General features: G+C 33.4%; 1 protein-coding gene across 2 annotated transcripts; it reads left to right on the top strand.

The window, feature by feature from the left end:
* The first annotated feature begins 937 nt into the window (after positions 1-937).
* HNF4G (hepatocyte nuclear factor 4 gamma) lies at positions 938-24041 on the top strand. Of its 2 annotated transcripts, none has more exons than XM_054595746.1 (9): positions 938-1104; positions 4520-4614; positions 8527-8633; positions 10216-10371; positions 13313-13400; positions 14918-15070; positions 15198-15434; positions 16360-16482; positions 20152-21644. In XM_054595746.1, exons 1-9 carry the CDS (start codon positions 959-961, stop codon positions 20271-20273), a joined length of 1227 nt encoding a protein of 408 aa, XP_054451721.1. In that variant the 5' UTR covers positions 938-958; the 3' UTR covers positions 20274-21644. The 2 variants fall into 2 exon arrangements, with proteins under 2 accessions (XP_054451721.1, XP_054451720.1); XM_054595745.1 differs by lacking the exon at positions 20152-21644 and adding an exon at positions 23905-24041 and having other exon boundaries at positions 942-1104.
* Positions 24042-24943: the final 902 nt, after the last annotated feature.

Below are 24943 nucleotides of genomic sequence, written 5' to 3'. Positions count from 1 at the left end.
TGGATGCAGAAGGCTGATAAGATGTGACTTTCTCATATCAGGAGCACTGTGGGAGCTTTGGAGTAATAAACAGTAGGGAGCAAGGCTGAATGGAGAGAAATTAGATAGGAGACTATTGCAGTGACTGAGGGGGAAGATTATGGTCAATTGGATAAGAGTGGCCATAGTTAAAGGGCGAAAAGTTATGGATTCTCTATGTATTTTAAATATGCACTTTACAACTGGATTGGATATGAGTGATGAAGAAGAGAATCCAGTGAAGACTCACAGGTTATTGACCTTGGGTACTGTTGACTGATATGAAAGACTGAAGGAAGAGCACATTCTAAGGGAAAAATCAGAGTTTTGTTTTTATACATTAATTTGCAATTTCTCTTAAACTTTAGAGTGAAGCTGTTAAATAGATATTTGGGAATTTCAGACATCAGGGCCAGAGATAAAACTTGGGGATTTTAATCATACAGATAATATTTAATGTCATAGAACTTCATGAACTTCCCTTGAGAAAGGGTATAGTTGGAGGACTGAGCCCTATAGTGTCCCAAAGTTTAATCATCAGAAATATGAAAAGGGGGATTTGAATGGAGACTGGCAGAAGCAGCCACTGATTAATAGGAAGCAGTGAGTTCTTTATATGCTTTGGAGATCAAACCATAATGGGGGAAAGAAGAGGAAGGGTTGTTAAGGAACATGTATGAAGGACCCATGGACAAGCCAAAGGGGGGTAGGTTCGAGAGTGGGAAGTGGGAGTGGGTGGGGCCAGGAAAACTGTTAGGGGGAAATGGAGACAACTGTTCTTGAACAACGGTTTAAAAAAAAAAAAAAAGGAAGCAGTGCGTGGGGCCTCCAAGAAGCCAATGAATGGACTGAATATTTAGTAGGACAATTTAAGTCTGCTCTCCCTACAACCCTCTTTATTTCTTTTTTAACAGATAGTTCTGCCCCAGAGACCACAAGTATGAATACCACAGACAATGGTGTCAACTGTCTATGTGCTATATGTGGGGACAGAGCAACAGGAAAACACTATGGAGCATCCAGCTGTGACGGGTGCAAAGGCTTCTTCAGGCGCAGCATACGCAAGAGTCACGTGTATTCCTGCAGGTACTTGAAATGCCCCTGTTAGCAAAGTTATTTTAGAGGTGTTTCACAATGGCATGCAAAATGGGAATAAAATTCAGAGCTTTTTTTATTTCTGTAACTCTGGGAACAAAATCTATAAACTACATTAAGAATGAGAATGTGTGGGTGTGTTTGTAGGATGCATTCACAGAGATGGTTCTCTTTTATGAAACATTCAGACTTATATATAAAAAATCCACACACTTAGCATTCAACTTTTACCAGTATAGTTGGAGCCCAATGGGTACCGCCTTTATCGCTTCCTTTTTCTACCCTCTCTCCCATAGGTGACTACTGTCTGAAATTCACTGTCTTTTCCTGGTGTTTCTTTATTGTTTTACCACATGTTCATATACCAATAGACATACTTAAGTCTGTATTCAAATGGTTTCACAATCTGTGTCCTTTTCTGCCTATTGATTTTCTTTTTAGCATCATTACAACCTGAGTGTTTTAAAACAAAATCATAAAAGTGCAGATAATTTTGGTAGTTTTTTGATGTTAATGAAAGATTAAATATTTAGTCTTAAAATTTTAAATTTCTTGTTTGCAATTTTTGCCATTGAATATAATGTTTTATCTAAAACTTATTTAACTATATTCTATGCATATTACATTTCTAATAGACTGGTTTTTCTTTATTACCATCTAGTCAGCATCATGGCACAATTTAGGGTTAAATATTCCACACTGAATGTTCAGAATGACAGTTCTTGAATGCAGATTATATTGGGGAAGAAGTTAATTCTTTCCTGATATGCCTTTTGATTTCTAGGGATATGGAAAAGTCAATATATAGCTACCCAAATATATAACTAGCATTCTCTATTAGTTTTTCAAGGAAAACTTAGTAGGTCAAAAATGTAAATCATTCACTTTAAGACCTGTTTGGTAAACAAAAAAAATTAATAATAGTTAGATGGGTTCTGCTTTTCTATACATCGAAACTCCAAAGGTAAAAAAGGAGAACAAGTAGATTTCCAAAATTATCAACAAACATAAATACAAAACAACATGTAAACAATACTTTTTTTGTCATATATTCTGTTAAAAGGGAAATACATAGATTTGAAAAATAGCAATCCAAACAACTAAATCCATCAAAAACTTTTAAGGATCAGAGACTATCTGCACAAAGAGATTTCAGGATTTCCATGCTTCCTGTCTGGGAAAAGTGGAAACCGAGTGCTCCTATAGCATCTTTTGGAAATTTAAAAAAAGATTCCACCAACATGTATGGTTATTTCACACCTTCCCATCATGAGTATTGCTACTACTTTAGCTTTCTTTACATATTTCACTCTTAAGCGAATGCTATGATTTTTCATTTGGGTAATGGTTATTATATTGAGGGAAGTTTAGGATCATAAAGCTCTATTTCAGCTCACATTTTGCTGAATCAAATTTTTCAGTGTCCTTATATTTACTAAATTTATTTCTACTCTAACTCTTTTATCACAATGGAGTTAGAGTTTCCCTTTCAAAGCACTTTAAATTACTGTCTCAATACTTCTCATATTATGTTATTTATTATGGTTATTTGTAAACTTGTGTGTGTACCCTATTAGGTTATCATTTCCTTGAATGCAGGAGGTAGAAAATAGTCCTCTGTTTAATCCTTACACCAAGATCTTATAAACAAATTTTATGCTAAATAAATGTTTATTTCATTTTTGCATTAATTTAATGTGTTCGCCTGTTGTATTTATTGGTAACCAGGTCCTCTCTCCTGAGTCTCCTCAACCATGCATCCCAAATGAACAATGTCTTTTTCCTCACCCAGAAAGTATGCCTGTCTTCCAGCTCAATTCATCTATAGTAGGCTTTATATTCATTCAATTTTAAGTGGCAATTCATATTTTTAGAAGAAATATCTTTTTATATAGATCACAAAATATATTGTTTTATTCTCATGATTAATAATCAACCAAAATAATCAGAGATATACATATGGGTAATTTTAGGCCAGAATTTTAGAGAAATGTTATTGTTTACTTTATGATTAATATTTGCCCCAAAGTCTTTGAAGTCCATTCACATAACAACCTTATAATTGTAAATTAACTGGGTGGGAGGGGTTGTTTAATAACATTGCCAAGTCCTAGTAAGAGTGAATGATGGATCTGGGAATCAAGCTCAGGTCTAATTATGTAGACAGTAGTCCTTTTTGTATAAGTGTACAATTCCACTTTTTAGTATGTTTAATAGAGTTGCAAGCATCACTACAATCAATGTAGAACATTTTCATCATCCTATAAAGAAACCTCATACCCTTTGGCAGCCACTACTCTTTGCCACCAGCTTCTTCCCCACCAATGTGAGACTACCACTTGTCTGCTTTCCATATGTGTAGATCTGTCTCTCCTGGACATTTGGTATAAGTAAAATAATACAATATGTGGCCTTTTGTGTCTGACTTCTTGAAGGTTCTTCCAATTTGTAGTATGTATCAGTACTCCATTCCTGTTAATTGTTATTTATAATATCCATCATGTGGGGGAACCACATTTTATGTGTCCCTCAACTAATGGGCATTTGAGTTTTTTCCACCTTTTGGCTATTACAAGTAATGCTGCTGTGGACACTTGTGTACACGTGTTCTTGTGAACATACGGTTTTGGGTTTTTTTGGGGGGGTAAATACCTAAGAGTGGTATTGCTGGATCATATGGTAACTCTATGTTTAACTTTTAAAAAAACTACCAAAATTCCTAAATGGCTACAGCATTCTATGTTATGATGAGCAATATATGAGGATTTTTATTTTCCACATCCTCTTCAATACTTGTATTTTCTGTTTTTTGTTTTTTTCCCTGAGCAGAGCTATTTTAGTGGATGTGAGATGGCATCTAATTTTGCAGAGACTGTAGCCAAAGCTGTTCTCATCTGCCTATTGACATGCAATTTGGCATTTAGAGTAAACTTTAATTGGGTCATATTTAAAATTAATCAAAGAATATTTACAATGAGAAAAGCATGACAATGCAGAGGAATGAAATTCTGATATATTTTCCATTACAGTGAAATCATTTAGCAACAAGCAATTATAATTTATATGCCAAATATTTTAACTCTAAGTTTGGCTTTCATGATTCATGATGAAATGACCATGCACACTGGCCAAGAGTTAGATGTCACTCAGTTTCATTTCATTATAAAGACTGCACGAGAGGTGAGGATTGTATTTCCATGTATGCTCTGATCATGGTTGTATGTCAAAAACCATAGCAGTAGGAAGGTTACAAATGTTCATAATATCTGGAAAAGTCAGTTAATTGTTCTTATAGATTCTTTCTTTTGGGCCAAATTTGGCCAAACTTAGAGTCTATTTGTCTTTTTATTGCTTTTTTCATAAATAATTTTCTGCAAAACTAATATACCCTTTTTTTATATTATAGGTTCAGTCGGCAATGTGTTGTTGACAAGGACAAAAGGAATCAATGTAGATACTGTCGATTAAGAAAGTGTTTTAGAGCAGGAATGAAAAAAGAAGGTAAAAACATATAGCATAATAATGATATTTAACATTATTGATGAAAAATGTTATACACACATTCTCATTTAATCATAATAACCTTTTCACATGAGTTCTGATTTTTTTTAATGAAGAATCTGTGTTTCCTTGAGTTTAAGAATTTACCCTAGGCCACTGGCCCCCAGCTAAAAAGCAGTAGAACCACTCTTTATCTGATGACCGTCTGATTTCTGACACCATCCTCTTTATACTACTGTGTCACACCTGACAGCAACAACATTGTTGTCTAAATAACAGTTCAATATTCAGTTCAAAAGATAAATGGCAAAATCTATTAATAGGTTGAAATTCTAATTGCATTTTAAACACTTTTTATGGTCAATAAGATTGAATACTTTTATTTATTTTATAAACAACTGAATATTGTCTTTGAATGCATTCATTTATTCAACAAATATTTATTGAGCACTGCTACTTTCAAAATACTGTTCTGGGTGCTGAGGTTTCAGTAGTTAATAGAAAATTTTTCCTCCTCAGGGAGCTTGTATTCTATTGAGGGGCAGAGACATAGACTGGATTCTCTATTTTGATGTCAACTAATTTCATTTTGAACATATTAAATAATTTGCCTCTATTACCCTACATTCTAAATATAGTTATATTAGAAATAAGTTGAACATGTTTCAACGTTTGGCAGAGAATAGTCACTAAAAGACTTAAGGCTTATCAGTTTTTGTATATTCTTGTGCCTGTCATATACAAAAAGATATTTTCCTTTCTTTTTAAATTTTTTAAAATTTATTATTGTTCAGTTGCAGTTGCCCTGCCTTTTTCCCCATTGCTCACCCCTACCCATTCCCCCTATGCCCACAGTCAATCCCCACCATTGTCTGTGCCCGTGAGTCTATCCATGTTCCTTTCCTTGCCTCTCCCCCTTCTTCCCCCCATTATCCCCCTCCTACTTCCTCTCTGGTCACTGTCAGTTTGTTCTTTATTTCCAAGGCTGTGGTTCTATTTTGCTAATTCATTTGTTTTGTTGATTAGGTTCCACTTATAGGTGAGATCATATGGTATTTGTCTTTCACCCCCTGGCTTATTTCACTTAGCATACAACTCTCCAATTCCATCCATGCTGTCTTGAAGGGTAGGAGTTCTTTCTAAAATGGTGAGATACAAAGTCAACATCAGAAATGGATGGCATTTTTGTATACCAACAATGAAATATCAGAAACAGAAATTAGGAAAAAAATCCCATTTGCTATAGCAACAACAAAAATAAATACTTAGGAATAAACATAACCAAGGAGGTAAAAGACCTGTATGCAGAAAACTATACAACAGTGAAGAAAAAAATTAAGACACAAATAAATGGAAGCATATACCATGTTCATGGATTGGAATAATTAACATCATCAAAATGCCCATACTACCCAAAGGAATTTATAGATTCAATACAATCCTATCAAAATACCAATGACATATTTCATAAATATAGAACAAATATTTCAAAAATTGACATGGAACAAAGAGATATTCTTCATGACTATTTCACAAACTAAAAAAAAAAATAAATTAAAATTTAATTTAATTTTAAATTAAATCAGTTAAATCACTATTCTTCAGAAGTGTAAGGTGTATCAAACCTACTTTGAACATAGGTTTTTTTCCTTGTCACCCAATATCTTAAAGAAGCAAAAGTTCCATTAGTTTCATTCAGGTTGCTAGTCTCAAAAAAAGAGGGCAACTGAAAATTCACAAAGTTAAAGGAGAGATGCTTTTCTATTTAAAAATGACATGTCTAATGGCACATCTGGTAGTTTATGGGATTAATTACATACTTTGCCAATCATTTTTATCTATTTCTACTTGCAAATTACCATCTTATATTTTCTTTAAGAGTTATACCCTTTAATATATCAATTATTTTTAAAAACTGAAATATTGTCTATTATTTATAGAATAATACATTAGTTTTTTTCTAAATAGGTTAGAAAGTAATTTCTGGATTTTAGAGTAGTTATATTTCTCTTATTTACAGTATAGAGTCTTATCAAGGTTAGTTTAAGGTGGAAACATATATAAACATGCTTTTATGTAGAAAACAATAACAGTAGGAAGGTTACAAATGCAACATGTTTTACATTTTTCTAAAGATTGACAATGTAAATTAAATTAATAGAAGCATAACTTACATTTTCATTTTTATCTCTGTAAATATATTTCACTAGTTTAGGCTGAAAATCAATGACAATTTCTGTATAAAAAACCTGGAGGGAGAGAGTAAGCTAACAGTAAATATGATTTTAAAATAAAATATTAATGATTCACTATTACTTAAAAACTATTCACCCTTAAAAACAAAAAGTTCAATATTTTCTCTTCCAAATTAATGACTCGATATTTAGTAGTATATTTTGGGTAGACAGTAGATTTGAGCATAGAAATTAGTGAATTTTTAAATAAAACAATAAATGCTTTAAAATTTTCTGATAGTTTAATGTTTTATCTTTCCAGCAGAGCAAGGTAGAGCATTAACTTAATTTAGGGGCTACAGGTCTGGTTTTCATTCTTTTTGGTTAAGAGAGATAATTTTACCTTCTAAATGTTAAAATCCAACTTTGACCTCTGACTTATATTATTCTTTATGTGACAAATATACAAGTTAATCCCCCTTTCTCTTCCTTATATTTACAGTTTATTTTTCAATAGGGATTTGGGGATACATGTTATTCTTTCTGCCCTTTCTGAAAGAAGTTGATCTAGCTTTCTCTTTAAGCCTTTTATATAATAAGGGAGATTTCTTCACTTCTAAATGCTGAATTTCCAACCTGACTCTTCACAGGAGAGACTCTCTATTTACAGCACCTTTTGCTTGGTTAATGTGTGTATACTTTCCCAAGAACATTGTTTTATAAGAAATCATAAGATTGCAATTTTAAAACCACCATAACTAAAAAAAAGTGCTTTCCACTTTTGGTCATGGTTTAGAAGAATAAGAAAATGGAAATTTCTCTTTCCTTTTTTTTTTATTCGAGGTTATATCAAGAGTATATAAAAGACCTGGTCTTTTCATGGCCAACCCCAGGTCTTTTTCCAACCCCAGGTCTTTTTCCAACCCCAGGTCTTTTAGACAGTATATCTACTGTCTACCCAAAATATACTACTAAATATCGAGTCATTAATTTGGAAGAGAAAATATTGAACTCTTTGCTTTTAAGGGTGAATAATTTTTAAGTAATAGTGAATCATTAATATTTTATTTTAAAATCATATTTACTGTTAGCTTACTCTCTCCCTCCAGGTTTTTTATACAATTTATTTCAATTTATTATATTGAAATAAAGGACAAGCTGACAGTAACCAGAGGGGAGTGGGCGGGGGAAAATGTGGGAAAGAAGGGGAGAGGTTGTCAAGAAAATGGAAGTTACAAACTCTATCATTCACATCTTCTGACAGTGAATGCACTCTTATCTTTGACCTGGTTAATCTCACAGGCAGTGCTCTCCCTCTAGTTATCTTATGGTTTTAATAACTTTAGGAGAATAGAAAACCATCTTACTGAAATATACTGTGGCCGAACTGACTGACCTAACACTTCTTAAAGTGCATGCCATCATGGAATCCCAAAAAGGCAATATTTTATGAGCGCAAGTGACAAGCCTGGCTCTTTCTACTTTTAAAAGTGATACAAAATGGGGGAACCAGGTGGAGAGGGATAAAGGGAAGAAAGAAAGATAGCACAACTGTAATAGCCTAATGAATAAAATATACTTACGAGAATAAAAGTGATACAAAATGAAAAGTACTTTCAGTCATATTGCTTTCCAACCCCAGGTCTTTTAGCATCATCCTTTCTGACTTCTCCTACTTTCTTTTGTGACATATGTTGAAAAGAACCCACCAGAAAACACTGTGTTTTTTCTCCCCAAGCTGTGCAAAATGAACGTGACAGAATCAGCACCAGGAGAAGCACTTTTGATGGCAGCAACATCCCCTCCATTAACACGCTGGCGCAGGCGGAGCTCCGGTCTCGCCAGGTACCTACTGCACACCAGCAGCCTGCCCTGCTTCGTAAAGTGAATGGCTATTTAGGTGTAATGCTAAAACAATCTAAGTTCTTTCCGATGTGCTCATTACTAAAATAAATCACATTTATGCAAATTAAAGAGTTTTATTTTAAAACTATTAGTCGGACCGTTGACTTCACTTTAACTTTTCCTGGACAAGTTCCTGTTTATAAAATTGAATGATGAAATGCATTTCAGTGGAAGATTTTAAAAATAAATTGTTTACAAGGTTCATTTAAAATACGTAATGCATAGCACAGTGCTCTGGGGGAAGTATTTGGTTTTACTGATTGACTGTGTAAAGTCAATTATCACTTTTAGGGAGTTTGGTTAAGACCTATCATTGAGCTTCGTGCCTCACAAATGACTTTTGGAGTCAAAAGCTCACCCTAGTACCTTCTTTGGAAACAAGTATTTAAGGGAAGAGCCAGAAATTAAAACACACACACACACACACACACACACACACTCACACACACACACACACACACACAAGGAAGTGTAAGTTTCTAGAGTGATAAAATTGGTTCTAAAGTTTAAAAATGTGGGTCATTAGTTACATACATAAATATAAATTTCTAAGTATTAAATAAAGAAACCCTTGAAGGCAGTTTATTTTAGCACTGCTTCCATTATAAATGTTAGTGATATTTTCTATTATAAAGCAAATTGTGAAATAGCTAACTATTAATCCAGTATCATACTGAGTCAGTACAACTACTTTCGTTTTTGATAACACAAGGGTAATATGATGAGGTTAGCCTTACCACTATCATCATTGTTACTTGGAGATTACTTGATTGTCCTATAAAGTGTTTAGGGAATGGTTTTAAGGGGAGGCGTGTGGAAGTGCACATACACTACAGAAAGACATACACACACAAGTTTAAAAATTTCAAAAAAATGTTTTTAAGAGCCTTTAGAAAATGATTTCTTCAGAAGAGGGGCATTCTAATGCCATTTATATTTTCATATAGTTCACAATTACATATAGTTTTAAAATTATTATTATAGGTTAAACTTTTCAATGTTGCTGAGTCAGAGGTTGGTTTCTTAATTTTATTTTGATGGGTTTTCATTCAGTGTAGAACATAAATTGTTCTGGCTTCTCATCTAAATCTGTTTTCCCCTGTTTGGTAAACTTTGTCTACTGGAAACATTTTCAACAAATTAAAGATGGACTTTCTTAATGGAAATACCACTTTTCAATTAAAAAAATCACAGAGCATGATATGTCATGTAAATTCTCTGTTATTTCTTTGTACAGTCCTTTTTGAATTGTTTTGAAAGTTAGGTAACTTATTCTACAGATGTGGCCAGTAAAATAAGATAGTGTTCACACAGCATGTGCTGTGCAAGGAGTGTTTTCCATTTAACTTGTACTGAAAGGTATTTTATTTCTCAATTTAAAAATATTTAGTATATTTCAAGATACTGCAGCAATGACAGTGCCGCTTCAGTGGTGTTTACTTATTGCAGTCATCTCAAAAAGAAGTATTGGTTATTTATTGTTTTAAATGACAGATTAATATAATGTTCTTTTTCATGTTAGATTTCAGCTTCAAGCCCTGGTGCGAGCACGGACATAAACGTTAAGAAAATTGCCAACATTGGTGATGTCTGCGAATCTATGAAACAGCAGCTCTTGGTGTTGGTGGAATGGGCAAAATATATCCCGGCCTTCTGTGAGTTACCACTGGATGATCAGGTAGAAGTTAAAGAAATTTTGAATGCTTTAAAAATGCTTTTTGAACTTTGTCCCGTTTTTTGTGTTATTTTAATTATATTTATAATAGATTTACCATATTTGACAAAGGCAAACTTTTCTATGGGAAAAACTTGGCTTTCTTGTCTACTCACTTCTTTGTTCTATCAAGACACACAGCTGTTTAACTTCTATTTCAGGGCTTTTGCCATATTTATTGATTGAAGTGAGCGTGACACTGTTCACTGTTTCTTATTTTTAAAAGCTTAAGTGAGGGAGAAACACAGATCACAAGTAACTGCCTTCATGATACAAAGAACTTGCAGAGCAAGTGTCCAAGAGGCAAATGGTACATGATCGTGTCTGGGTGTTTACTGAAGGCGCCTGTATAATTGCTTAGAAATGCCAGGCCATTCCTGGATGGAAACCCTGGGCAGGTTGTGTTGGTGTTTTGGGGGCACTTTGTGCAGTTAACATAACATTTTGCCTTGCATATTGTCAATTTTATTCTAGCATTACTGTATAAAAATTATAAGTCTGGTAAAAAAGTCTATAGAATTGTGCTCTGAAATCTACAGAGAAATGGGGAAAATTCAGATATAATGACCTTCTCCTAATACTTTAATTTCTTAATTAGCCTATGAAGAGTAGATCATTAGTTTCATATTCATTTTGATCTCTTCCATCTAAGTAGAATATAATATCTTGTAGATGCAAATTGAAAATTTCCAATTCCTGTGTGTTGAATAAACCATGGTATGTATTGTACCCAGTGTATATCTTTTCATCTTCTGACCAGTGTTCTTTATAATGGACACACAAAAACAAAACCAAAAACAATAAAAGGGAAAAGTACAATTGTTTAAAAATAAAATATGACAAAATATTTGTAAAACCAGAAAAAAAAAAGTAATCATAGGAAGTTGAGTTACCTTGCTAGGAGAGCATTTCACTTGGTGACCAAAAAAAAAAAAAATCCAGTGAAATCTGAAATCACTCTCAAAATGTTCTTAACTGCCTTCCTGTTATGAGTCATGGTTATTGACATATCATAAAGATAGCTTGGCTCAGAAGGTTATTTCAGAGTGAATAATGCTACATTGCTAAAACCTACTTGTCTCACCCCAAGCCATATAAGTAGGGTTATGTTATTTATCAGTTTTATATTTTTACTATCACTCCTCTTTCAAAGTTGCTGACTTAAATATGAAGATAGTGATTATAACATTGGGGAATTGAATTCCAGGAACCTGTCAAAAACAGTTTTTATTTACTAACTCAGTCTTTAATATTAACAGTATAGCATTAACCATGGCTGCTGAAATGTCTATTATGGATAAGGCACTGGGCAATTAGCTTTCAGTTGTATTATACATTAGATTATTTTACTTAATGCTCTCAGAAGTTCTCTGTTAGAAGTTTTATAATCTCCACTTTACATTTTTTAAAACTAAACTCTGAATCAGTTAAATTCACTCAGTACGTTCCTCTAACAAATATTTATTGGGACTACAGTTTTAGGCACTGTGAGTCTTCGGCAGTAAAAATTCAGATTGAGTCACTATTCTCATAAAGTTTACATTCCATTTGAGACAGACAGACAATAAAAAATATACAGATTATGAGTCAGTTGATTCTAGGTGGGGATAAGTTCTATAAAATGAAATGGCTTGATTTCTTGGGCAATGACTGGGGGGCGAAGTGGTAACAGATACTTTAAATGTGGAATCAGAAAAGATTTTTCCTGAGACCTGAATGACAAAAAGTTAATCATATCAAGGTCAAGGAGAAAACATTGTGGGTACAGAAACAGCATGTTCAAAGACCCTGGGGCAAGCAGGAATAAATGGGCCTGGAGAAAAATATCTGCAAGGGATGTTGCAAGATGAGACCACAGATGTGAGTGGGGGACAAAGCACTGAGCAAAACCTGTGAGGGCTTGGTTAAGCACTTTGGATGTTATTCCTAGGCCAATGAGAAACCAGTAAAGAATTTTCAGCAGATGAATGACATTAAGTGATTATTATTCTATAAATATCATCTTGGGAGCTCTGTCAAGCAGGACTTAGGTTAGAAGAACGAGGAAGGAAGTGGGAATACCCATTAGGTGTTCGGAGTACATCGCGGAGGCCAGGAGGAGAATGGTGAAGGCTTGGGCAGAGGCGACATAGGGTTTGCTCGGCGATTAGAGAAGAATCAAACTGGAGCCTTGTTTTTGTCGTGAACAAGCATGTTGGGCCATGATGAAGATGTTGGGGAAGCATTACTTTGAAATGTTAACTTTGAAATGCTTCCTATTATCTCTACTGGTATTTTTCAGCAGGCAATTGAGTATATACATAAAGCTCAGTTGAGAACCTAGAACAGAGTTATAGGTTCAGTTTTGAGTGCGTTAGAACCCAGATTCTCCATTCTCATTGCACTATGCCACAGGTCCTCACTTTGCTCTTGTTTATTCAGTTTATTATGAATAAGAGATTGTGTTTACACACATTTTCTCATTCAGTTTTCATATCGACATTTTGAAATTTTAATCATTGTATCCACTTGGTAGATGAAAACAAATGAATCCCAAACATAAATAGTCGGTATACTCAAGGTACAAGTAGTAAGTGGCCAAACCAGAACTTGAATTCTGCTTTGTTTGATTTTATCTCATTCCAAAGTACTTAATTGTTCTGTTAGATCTTTTTGTTTGTTTGTTTGTTTGCTGATATTGTATTGACTTGTTAGTTTTAAAAATTTTGAAAAGTAAAACCCTGTGACATTCTACAATAGGAAAATAGAAGGCAACTAAATGATGGCAACTATCTGTGAATATTATAGTCTGTTAAAACAACAAAAAGAAAGTGACCCAGGCTTAAAGTAAATCAGGCTCATATAATGCCATCTTCTAATCATCATATTTTATAATTAATTGTTCAACCTGCAATTTTTCATTTAGGTGGCCCTGCTGAGAGCTCATGCAGGGGAACATTTATTGCTTGGAGCTACAAAGAGATCCATGATGTATAAAGATATTTTGCTTTTGGGTAAGTTTTCTTTTTAATTTAAAAAGAAATTATGCATGCTTCATTCTTACGCAGGATCTATTCTGTATGTACTGAGCATTCGTAGACACTGACAAATGGTGCTGTCACTTCACAGATTGGATTTAATTGGTCATATCGTTACTCGGGCCCTATTTTTCCTTTCTTTGATTGCACGGAAGTTCAGAGCACATTGAGATGTTCAGGGTGTACTGAGATTTAAAAAAATAAAAGAATGGTGTTGCTCAATGAATGAAATCTTGAGGTATATTTAAATAATCAAAACAAAGAATCAGGGATTTGTGTGGTTGTCTTAAGGAGCCTCAGTGTTGTTTCACACTTCACTGTCTCTACTTACTAATTGTAATACTGTTATTTGATACATTGTTAGTGAGCATGTGTATCCCCTGTGATGTCATTGCCCATGGTATGCTACGAAATCACAGGTTAAAAAAATTGATGACAGTGTCTGAAAAATTCTGATAGTTCAATAACAGTGCCAGAAGAGGCAAAAGTAGAATAGAGGGCAGAATGGAAGGTGGGTGGTGAGGAAAAAAGAAAAGCTTTTGTCATTAAGTCCCCAATCTTTCCACCCTACTTAACTTACTAAATTAGGTTTCCTATTGAAAGAGTTAAGATTCCCCTGTTGTTTACTAGCTCCACTTCTCCCTGGCTTGTGTGAAATATGATGACCGAATTGTTTATCCTATTTATGTGATACATATTTTGTCCCAAAATATGAATAAATCAAACATGATGTAATAATGGCAAATATTTATTGAGCACTTATGTGTTAATGTGTTGCTCTCAGTGCTTTTTTTATATGTGTATCAACACTATTTTGTTTAACCCTCACAGTAACTCTAAGAGATAGGTAATATCATTTTCAGCCCATTTTTCAGATGAAGAAATGGAAGCAGGGGAAATTTATCTAAGGTCACAAGGTTAAGGAGGGATAGAGTCTGGATTCTAAACCACATAATGTGACTATAGAGACCATGCTCACAAATTCTATTAAATACTCTGCTGCATTTAGAGGACACTATAATACCATTCTCATTATGGATCTGGATACAATATATCTACTTAGCTTGTTAAAATGTGTTTCAATTGAGTTACACCTAAATATACCTACATTACTAAAGGAGTGGTATTTTTAATCCACTGTAAACATTCTTCAGATTTTGCATTATGCTCATTAATGAATAAGACACTAGCAGATAACTGACATTGCGGGAAGCTAATCATTATACTTAATTTCTCCCTTGTCAAATATTAGCTTGTTTATTAGCCTGTACTTTACTGTTATCACCAGTGACTGAGGCTGTTAAAATGCATGTGATCATATTATCAATGTTATTGATCCTTTAAGCATTCTTAAGTTTTTCTAACTTAACACTACTGAGAGAGGAAGCACTATCTTTTCTGCAAGGGAAGGCCATTTAAAACATTAGTTTGTAAAAATTTAAACAATAGCTGATAATTTTGGGGGGAGAATGATTTTATATATTTTTTTCTAGGCAACAACTACATTATTCAGCGGAACAGCTGTGAAGTTGAGATAAGCCGTGTGGCCAACCGAGTTCTAGACGAACTGGTCCGACCATTTCAGGAAATCCAGATTGATGACAATGAATATGCTTGTTTGAAGGCAATTGTATTTTTTGATCCAGGTTTGTTTCCAAAGACCCATTAAAACAATTATAATGAAAATAAAACTACTTTTTACTTTTGGAATATTTACTGTAACACACTATTAAAATCCAATCTTTCGGCTGCTCTCTTTATTTTTCTTTCTAGATGCAAAAGGACTAAGTGACCCAGTGAAGATTAAGAACATGCGGTTTCAGGTGCAGCTGAGCCTGGAGGACTACATCAACGACCGGCAGTACGACTCCCGGGGCCGGTTCGGGGAGCTGCTGCTGCTGCTGCCCACGCTGCAGAGCATCACCTGGCAGATGATTGAGCAAATTCAGTTTGTCAAACTCTTCGGGATGGTGAAAATTGACAACCTGCTGCAGGAAATGCTACTGGGTGGTGAGTGCATTTGAGAATCTCTGTTTCATCTGTTAGCATCCCAGTATGTATTTTAGAGTCAGTGTGACACTTTTATTTTCTGTCGGTGACATTATGAACTCAATTTTTTACTTTTAAAAAGTCTGCAATACCCATTGGATGGGGACAAATACTTGAATATATTCAAGCCCCATTCTTACTAGCTTCCACCATCTAGCTCCGCAAAGTCCCTCCAAACTTGATTTTCAGGTCCTTCAAGTATGGTAAATAGAAATATATTTGCATTTTTAATATTCCTTGAAGTATATTTTTCTATACTTTTACTCCCTTTAAAAGCTCAAGAATATCAGAATTGCAAACATAATCTAAAAATATAGAGTAAATATCTTAAAAACACTTTGCTCCTGAAATAATTAATTGACACAACACAATGAGAAAGGAAAAATGAGATTTCAATACTGCAGTAAATGTCAGGAATAAGTTAAGAAAGCATTTATTCTGTGTTCTGATCTAGATTAAATTTCCTTATAAAATCACTTTATTTTATTTTTAGTTTTCTGGTGCTTAATGTGTTCCTAATGATATCTTCCTGAAATAAAAGTTGTTTATGCTATTAGGGTGATCCTAAATACCATAAACTTGAGGTAAGTGATTCTTGGAATTGCCTTAACAACAGGCAACCAACCTAATGATTCCAGGAAACAGCACACAAGGTCCATTATTAATATACAACATAATATGATGCAACATTCATCTAGCCGATGTACAGTGAAAGCTGACATTGTCCTTAATATGGCAGTGGTTCTATTAATTTATTTTTGAACTCCCAAAAAGCACTCTGCAAAAATAGCAATATTTAAGCTGTCAATCAAACCATTTGTTTCAAGGTAAACTCGCCATTTCTGATTAAATATCACTAATGCAACCATCTTTTTATCTTCTGTAGGTGCTTCCAATGATATTAGCCATGTCCATCATCCAATGCATCCACATTTGTCTCAAGATCCATTAACTGGACAAACCATACTTCTAGGCCCTATGTCAACACTGGTTCATGCAGACCAGATCTGTAAGTATCTGGGCTACTTTTCAACAGTAATATGTCTGAAACTTAATTACCTGAGAAAAAGGGGGATTTGGGGGAAAGACTCTATTAGTACCTAGAAACTACAGGATAGGGCTCCAGTGTCATTTCCAAGACTCAGCTATGGGAAACTGTGATATTCAGCAAGTCACTCATTCTCCTTAGGCATCAGTTTGCTCCCTACAATGAAGCTATGCGTATCTAAATCTTTCAAAAATATAGGTTTGGGTGCAGAAAAGAATGTACAGGCAGTCCTAGCTTTGCTGATATGCAGGTTCATAAAAATGACTATGCAAACTGGAACTATGCAAAACAATCTGAATAATCAATGGGAAAATTATAGTTTGTGATGTTTAAAAAATTTTATCATATAATGTTATATGTCAATTATACCTCAGTAAAGAACAAAAATTTTGTAAAAACAGTAAGAACCTTTTTAACTATATGGTATAAAAATATAGTGAAGTTTGAAAAATGAAATAAATTTAATAAATATAAGGGAATTGAAAAATACAGTAACCCTAATATTTATTCTGTGCATCATAATTTAAAACATTAGAAACACTAGGGAATATCGTGTTTTATTTTTTTGGAGAAAACATTTAAGAGGCATAGTTTGAACAGTGTTTTTGCCTTCTCCTCATGTAATAACTTATGAGAGGAACCGATGATCTTTTCTGTGTCTTGCTGAATGTTAACTTTTTTGGAAGTTTGAATCAGCTTCCAGCATTTTACCCTTTGCATTTTTCCCTCATTTTATTTATTTTTAAGTACAGTTTACATTCAATATCATTTTGTATTAGTTTCAGGTATACAACACAGTGGTTAGATACTCATATACTTTACAAAGTATATGCTCCCCCTATTTTCAGTACCCCACTGGCACCATACATAGTTATTACAGTATTATTGACTATATTTCCTGTACTGTATTCTTGGCATTTTCAGTGTCTTAAAATATCTCTGAAAATCCTTTTAATGTGAAGTGTTTTTTTTGCCAGTTTCATTTCCTCTGACGCATCCTTGTTCTTTACAACGTAGCCAGTCTCCCCACTTATGCTGAATGCTGACAAATGTGCCCTCACATTTAGAGACTCAAACCACAGTCATGTCCAAATTCCCATGGTCACTATCTTCTGTGACTCCACTTATGTTCTATTTTAATTTTGATTCCAGGATTATCACTTATGTTTTTTGCTGCACTTTAATTGTTTTGAGCCAATTCCCTTTCAATTGTCTATTTTTATAAAATGTCACATGGATTTATCACTGGAAAACAAAGAGGCAACTCGAGTACACACTTTGTTGTCAGTGTGTGAATTGAATAAACTATGTTCCAACATGATTAAAATAGGGACAGAGTAAAAGATGTGCTGCGATTGATCGCTGATCACAAGACATCTGTTATTTAAGTAATCATTTGAGACTGGAGCATTAACAGTAAAGTTTGAGCTTATGTGGTACTCAGAGTTAATTACGAGTCACCATGCTGACTGGAACTTGAACCATGTTTTTGCAGGACTGGTGCCATTAATTGATGACTGAGACTCGTGCATATCAGATGTGTGCACCACAAGGGCTGCTTGAGAAAAGTCTTTGAAACTAAAATGACTATATAAATACGATGGGTTGTTAGTGTCTAAATTAATCTGATATGATCATCAATTTAACTCAAGTTCTATTTTTATAAGATATCCTGGAGATAAAAATCTCTATTTGACCAAATATTAAGAATTAATTGCCACTAAACTTATTCTCATTAATCCCAGATTTATCCTTGATCTATTGTCTCTGAACACTAAGCCAACTAGCCGCCTTACTGAGGTGCCTTGAGTTATTGTGATGTAATTATTATGTGTACCTGTATTCCTGCTGAATTTACAATAGCCATTAATAACTAGTTACAATGTTGTTTTACCTAAACATTCAAAGTAATGTAACAATTCAGTGAGTAATACCTGACTGCTACCTTTGGAAGGAAAGTAGAGGCCGTAAAAATGCATATTTTCACATCTACCTTTTATGTCTAAGCACTGGTATACCTATTTGTAAACTGTGTCTGAAATACAAAGTTCCTTGAGTATATGACAGAGACAGAGGTAGAAATGAAATGTTAAAAAAATACAAATTTTTAATATAGTATGGCATAGTTAACCTGAGGGTTCCAGTGTCCTTCAAAGACATTATTTTGGAACTGTCCTTGTAAAGCAGATGTTACCATTTTCATGTAATAGGTTTTCAAGAGCAGAGAGAGGCAAGCCCAGTATCACACCAGGGAGTGTGTCTCTTAAAGATCAGTTATTCAAAAACTCAGAAAATAAAACTCATTAACAATGCATTAAGCATTATAGACATCAACTGGCAAGAAAGTTTAACATTCTGCTGGTGGTTGAATCTTTTACTTTTTAAATGCTACTTTTCTAGTAGTTTCAATGCATGTTTGTTGACCCTAATCTTTTTAGAATCTCATCATCACATTTTTCATTTTTTTTACACCTTTCAACATATTTAATAAGAATCATTTGTAAAGGAAAGCTTTCTTGTGCTTATTTAGAATAGTTTATATTTTGTCCAAAACAAAACATCAAACACATTGTGCACACAAAAATTTAAGTTTGTGCATGTATTCTTGATCTTTTAAGGCAGCCCTCTGCAGTTTCAGATCCATCCTAAATATCTAGAAATAATTTTTAAAGCAGTTTGTTTATTCTTTTATCAAACTATCTAAAACTGTTTTTCCTAAGTAATTGCTAATCCATTCTTAAAAATACCAAAGTTATCATACTTAAGAAAACCAAGCAAAAAGGCACTGTCCTCAGTTTTGTATAAAAATTTTTTCTAGAATTTTAAAAAACTTTTTTGGACAAAAATATATGTAAAGTTTGCAAGGCTTCAATCTGATCATCAAATTTTTTTCTGTTAAATATGTAGAATAATAAATATGAGTACTAAAATACTGTGTTTTTAAAAATTGTAAGAACTCCTAGACTATTTTATATGATTAAAGTTTGTAATAGGAGGAAATACTGCTCTAGACAATGAGATATTCTAATTACTAGGTTTGCTCTTTGCATTGATGAAGAAGTGACAGGCAAACACAATTATAATAGAACAATTTTGAAAAGACATTTTTCAAATGCCTTAACTACAACATAGATTTCAAGGTACTTGAAAAGTATCTTACCTTTATTTTTATGTCATCGAATATGTTTGAGTTAATGAAATGCAAATCAAATATATTTCATTTTTTGTGCATTTTATATTGCAAAGTTTATAACAGTTGTGATCTAAGATTTGAAAAAACACTAGCATTCTGTTCATTCTTTTCATTAATTTTTCTTCTGCTGAGTGTATGAGACAGTCAAATGCTCACAAATGCTATTGAGAAAAGCAGAAAACACTTTTAAAGGACTCTAAAGATTTTCAACAATAATCTAGTCCATTATAAATCTGTTCGGTGAGGTATGGTAGGAGTACATCTCCATTGGTATGTCAGTGAGCTGATACTGTATTATATAAACCGTTACTTTATATATGATCTTTTAAAAATACATCCAATGTAAAATAAGGCATGTTGGTGTCATGCAGGCCTTAATGGGATGATGGGTCAGGGTGACTGTCGCCGTCACATACAATTCTCTGATTCTTTTTTAGCAACTCCTGAAACCCCACTCCCTTCTCCACCACAAGGCTCTGGACAAGAACAATACAAAATAGCTGCAAACCAAGCTTCGGTTATTTCACACCAGCCTCTCTCCAAACAAAAACAATTGTGAGGATATGTTTACTTCTGAACAGCACTGAATAAATGTGAAAAATTACTGGTCTTGAAATATCTCAGGATAGTGCTTTTGGCAAACGCTTAGCCAAGGCTTCTTCGTGGTGCTGTTGTAAGATTGTAACTTATTTTCTTGTTTTTAGGCTCAGTTTATTTGTTGTTGCTATTGTCTGAAACCTTCAGTTGCAACCACTGTATTATTTGAGTTTTGATGTGTTTGTATCGTATGATTTTTCCAACTTCCCTAGCACTGTACCTTAAGTGATTGAATCTTATGTACTATTTTCATTTGTTGCCTTAATATTAATTTAAACCTGTAAATAATTGCTTCATCATGATGTCATGCAGAACTAAGTGTTCTTTTTTGATTGGGAATATTAGATCAGAAATCTCAGATTAATATACAATGAACCAAGTTTTTAGTAAGTTTTAAACTAGCAAATTAGAAAAAAAAACACAGAGTTGCTACAGAATAAGTCATAGATATTTGAAAAACAATTACAGTTAAATATGCCTATCTCAAGTTTAGAAAAATATAAATAGCCATTCCAAGAATGGCTGGATATTCTTTCAAATTTGACTATATTTAAAGATGTATGCTATCATTAAAGATGTTAGTTTTAGCAGATGAGTTACAGGCTAAACTGTAAAAAGAAATCCCTAAAACAGTGTATCAACCAAGAGAGAAGTTTATTTCTCGCCCTAAAACAATATGGAAGTTTCCACGGACTAAAACTTGGCACATGCCCACATCCAGCTTCCATGGAGACTGGGAGAGTAGGAAGGAAGCCTTATGTGAACCAAAATTACAACTCTGGGAGGCTGATATTGGGAAACAATTTAGCCATCTTTCTATCACACATATGTTGCCTCATTTTGTCCTCACAACAACCCTGAATGAGAGATATTATTATCTTTCTGTTAAAAATAAAGGAATCTTTAGTTTAGAGTGTTTAAGTAACGTAAACAAAGTTCATAAACTAAAGAGCAGGAGAGCCACATTTAAGCCCAGGTCTGGTTGACTTTCATGCGAATAAATATATTTTTGGTGTGGGATGAAAAATGTGAGCTTCTTGCTTTGGTTCCTAAACATATGCAATTGACCGCTGATCTAATGCTATCTCTTATGCTACCTATTACACATATTTACATGTAAGCAGTGAGTGTCAAATCGTTGTAGCATAATAACTTTTGTTCTTTTGTACTTAGAATAAGAGTCTTACCCCTTAAAAAATTTTTTTAACAAATAAAAGAAAATAAAAGCTACACCAGTTGGGTTATCATGTAAACAAAAAACAAATTCAAATCATTAACTATCATATTTTCAAAAATCCAGCAACCTAGGGATATACTAAATGTCTAATTCTGAACAGAGGAGTTCAGTTCATTGGAGGCCTGAACCATTTGATATCATTGAAGGCTGGAGCTTATTTAAAAACAATTAATGATGGGTTGCCTTGTGAACCAGAAATCAATCAATTTTTCTCTCTCTCTCATAATTTATTAGCTGAAACAGGGAACAACTGGTTGAATAATTATTAATGATATAAAGAAGTATCTCAAGTTGTAAGAGACTAATTAACATGATTTTTTCAGGACCTTGGAAAATTCCTAAGATTATGATTCTATAACCCCCACTTATCCTGGGGGTTCAGTAGATGTTAACTAACTTACTGGCTCTTAAATTGAAATTGAACTCTGAAAGTAGAAAATGATTACTTAGAAGCTATCATTGATTTAATAGAATCAATAAATTTTTTCAATAGCTGGCAGCTCTGTGCAACTGTGAAATCTTTGAGAGAGAAAGAGAACTGTTTTTTTAACTTATATTTGTTTTTGGAAATTTACCTTGCTATCTCTATGTCATGAATAAGAATGTTTTGATTTTTATAAACACAAATATTATTTGTAGATTTCTGCTTATTTTTGTGTTGCTCTCTTATAAGATATTAAAAAAACTTTAAAATATAAAACAAATCCATATTAGTAAGCCCTTTAACTTGTCTGCATATATTTACTAAACAGTTATTTTTACGAATTATTACCAACAATCTTGTTTTAATAACTATGGTCAGGGAATTTGTAATATATTTTTGTATACTTAACTTCCAAAAGTGCTGGATGAGAGGAACTGATATTTTCAAAATATTGATAAAGTTATTTCTTTATATAGCACAAAACTTTTTTCATGTAATAAAAATGAATAATTTATTGTGAACTAATGATTCATTTTATAAATGTAAAATTATTTTTTATAAATTTTATTGTTGAAAATCAAAAATTACTAGATTTTTAAAAATGGTAAATTATAGTGAGATTAAAGTATTTCTAAACTGTGATACCATGTTGTTTCACTGGACTTTCTAAATAAAATTTGAGAAAAAGACTAAAACAGCATACTTCATTATGTTCAAAAATGATTTTATAATTGTAGAGATAATGCTGCTAGCTGTTGTATGGTCATTTAGTTAAATTTATGTTATGTAGATTTCAGTAATACTGGTGTTTAGAGGCCAGACATAAATTAATTAGCACATTTTCAAATAATTGTAGAATTGGACACTGAAAGGAGAATCCTCACACTTGTGGGTCAATTATGTAATTTTGCTTGCTTTATAGTTTTGTTACAGTAATGAAAATATATGACTCTGGTTGGCTTCAACATTATATAAGCATATAATTGACACATACATTTTTAACCTCAATATTTTCTGTTCTGTTTTTCTCTGTTTATATTTAAAACTTTGTAAATTTTCTTAAATTATGAGGACCAGTCATTTTTATAATATTTTACTAATTTTTACTTTTACTTTTATCAGGGTAATATATGTACACAATTTAAAAACAGTTATGCTTAAAGTTTATAGAGCAAACCTCCAGTTCTCCACCATTCCCTTCTTCCCCATGTTCTGTCCTTCAGGAACAACACTCAGATATTACAGTTGACTTATGTGGTAGTTTTCTCCAGAGTTTCAAAGTATTTTTATATCACATTTTTTCAATATATATATTTTTAGTTTTAGACCTTATCTGTACACAAACACTTAACACTCACTACATTCTCTCAATTTCTTAGTAAACCAATATTTTACTTACTTAGAAGCTGCTATTTCAATATTTGCAAAGAGCTAGGTGAGTAAAGGCTCTGAGCACAGGAATGAAGATCTGCATCGTGCCACCACACAAGCCACCAAGGCAGCAGAGGTTCAGCTGAAGGTGAGGAGACTCTAGGTTAGATTCTAGAAGAATGAGATCATTCTTTGTTATGGCCACAAGCCCAACTTCATTGGTGGGCCATCTACTCTGTTCTGCTTACCTTCCCCTTTTACTTTTCTTGCAGAAAAGTGACTCACCAAGATGATGGGGGAGATGCTACCTCAGTTGTTAGCAAGATGTGTGCTTGAGAGGCACAAGGCTTATACAGGAATGGTCAAAGTAGGCTTACTGTTGCTCGTAAATTACCAGCCATCATTACCTAAAAGACAAACCATAAGTAAAGATATGAAATAACAATAATAATAAGACAGTACAGATAAATAATACAATAATTAACAACTAATAAAACAATAAACTCTGTGTTTCGTGTACTCTCAGCTGTAAACCTACTTTTGCCCAACCCTGTGTTGCAGTCAGTTCTCCAGATTGAAGGACTTAATTTCCACTAGTTGCTGGAGAGCAACTGGAAGATGTCTTTGGGAATTGCCTTCACTTGAAAGCCACTTCATCTATTGTCATGTCCCTTTCTGGAAGTAGCCTACAAGCAAGGATTGGTCGATGCAAGAGCATAGAGGCTTGGCCCTCTTCTCCTTACTCACACCAACCCTGAAGAGCCATCCCACTTTCAAAGCTCACTCGGGTTGGCTGAGGTCTTTGCTGTGTCTGAATCACAGCTTAACTTCTTTCTCTACCAAAGTTTGTCTCCATCCTCTCTTTTGAGTGTGGATCCTTACGGCATTCCCAAATAAATATCTTACATGATAATTTCAGAGTCTAATTTCTAGAGAGCCTAACCTGAAACAACAGGTAAGATTCATTTATATTTATATATTATCACAGACAATTGTAAAATGAAATTAACCAAGCATGTGGGTTATGATATCAATAAAAATAAAACATAAAAATCAGATTTATGAACTATATACTACAATATCATAAAATATCAAATTTTTAAAACGATGAAAAATTTGACACTGAAACACTGAAAACATGAAACATTTCTGAGAATTTAATTCATTTTCAAGTAAATCAGGCATTAAAGACTGATGAGTTAGGAGTAAAAGAAGGCATTAAATGTGTTGAAAAATTTGAATTGCAGGCATATAGAAATAAGTGATTAAATAAGAAAGCTAACCAGATCTGATTTTTAGTTATAAAGTGTTATTGCAGTTAAAAATTTTATAATGTAGAAGACCAGTTGACAAATTCTAGCTGACTCTTTTCTAACTATTTCTTCTGGTGGGCATTTTCTTTTCTTTGATCTCCTAGCATGCTTCTACTTGAGTTAACATATTACCTGCATCCTTCCATGAACATTTTTACGAACTCCACAGGCAAAATTAATAACTTCCTCATGTGTCTCACTCTTGGTTGTATGTACTTCTATTTACAGAATTTATTTCAATATTTTTATTATTGTGTATTGCCATTTAAAGTGAGCCCCTGGAGAGC

Source organism: Pteronotus mesoamericanus, unplaced genomic scaffold (assembly GCF_021234165.1).
Source record: "Pteronotus mesoamericanus isolate MK-2021 breed Mesoamerican mustached bat unplaced genomic scaffold, CSHL_Meso_final scaffold_54, whole genome shotgun sequence".
Taxonomy (NCBI): domain Eukaryota; kingdom Metazoa; phylum Chordata; class Mammalia; order Chiroptera; family Mormoopidae; genus Pteronotus; species Pteronotus mesoamericanus.
Note: the sequence above shows the minus strand (reverse complement) of the source record. Positions and strands in the feature narration are given on the sequence as shown.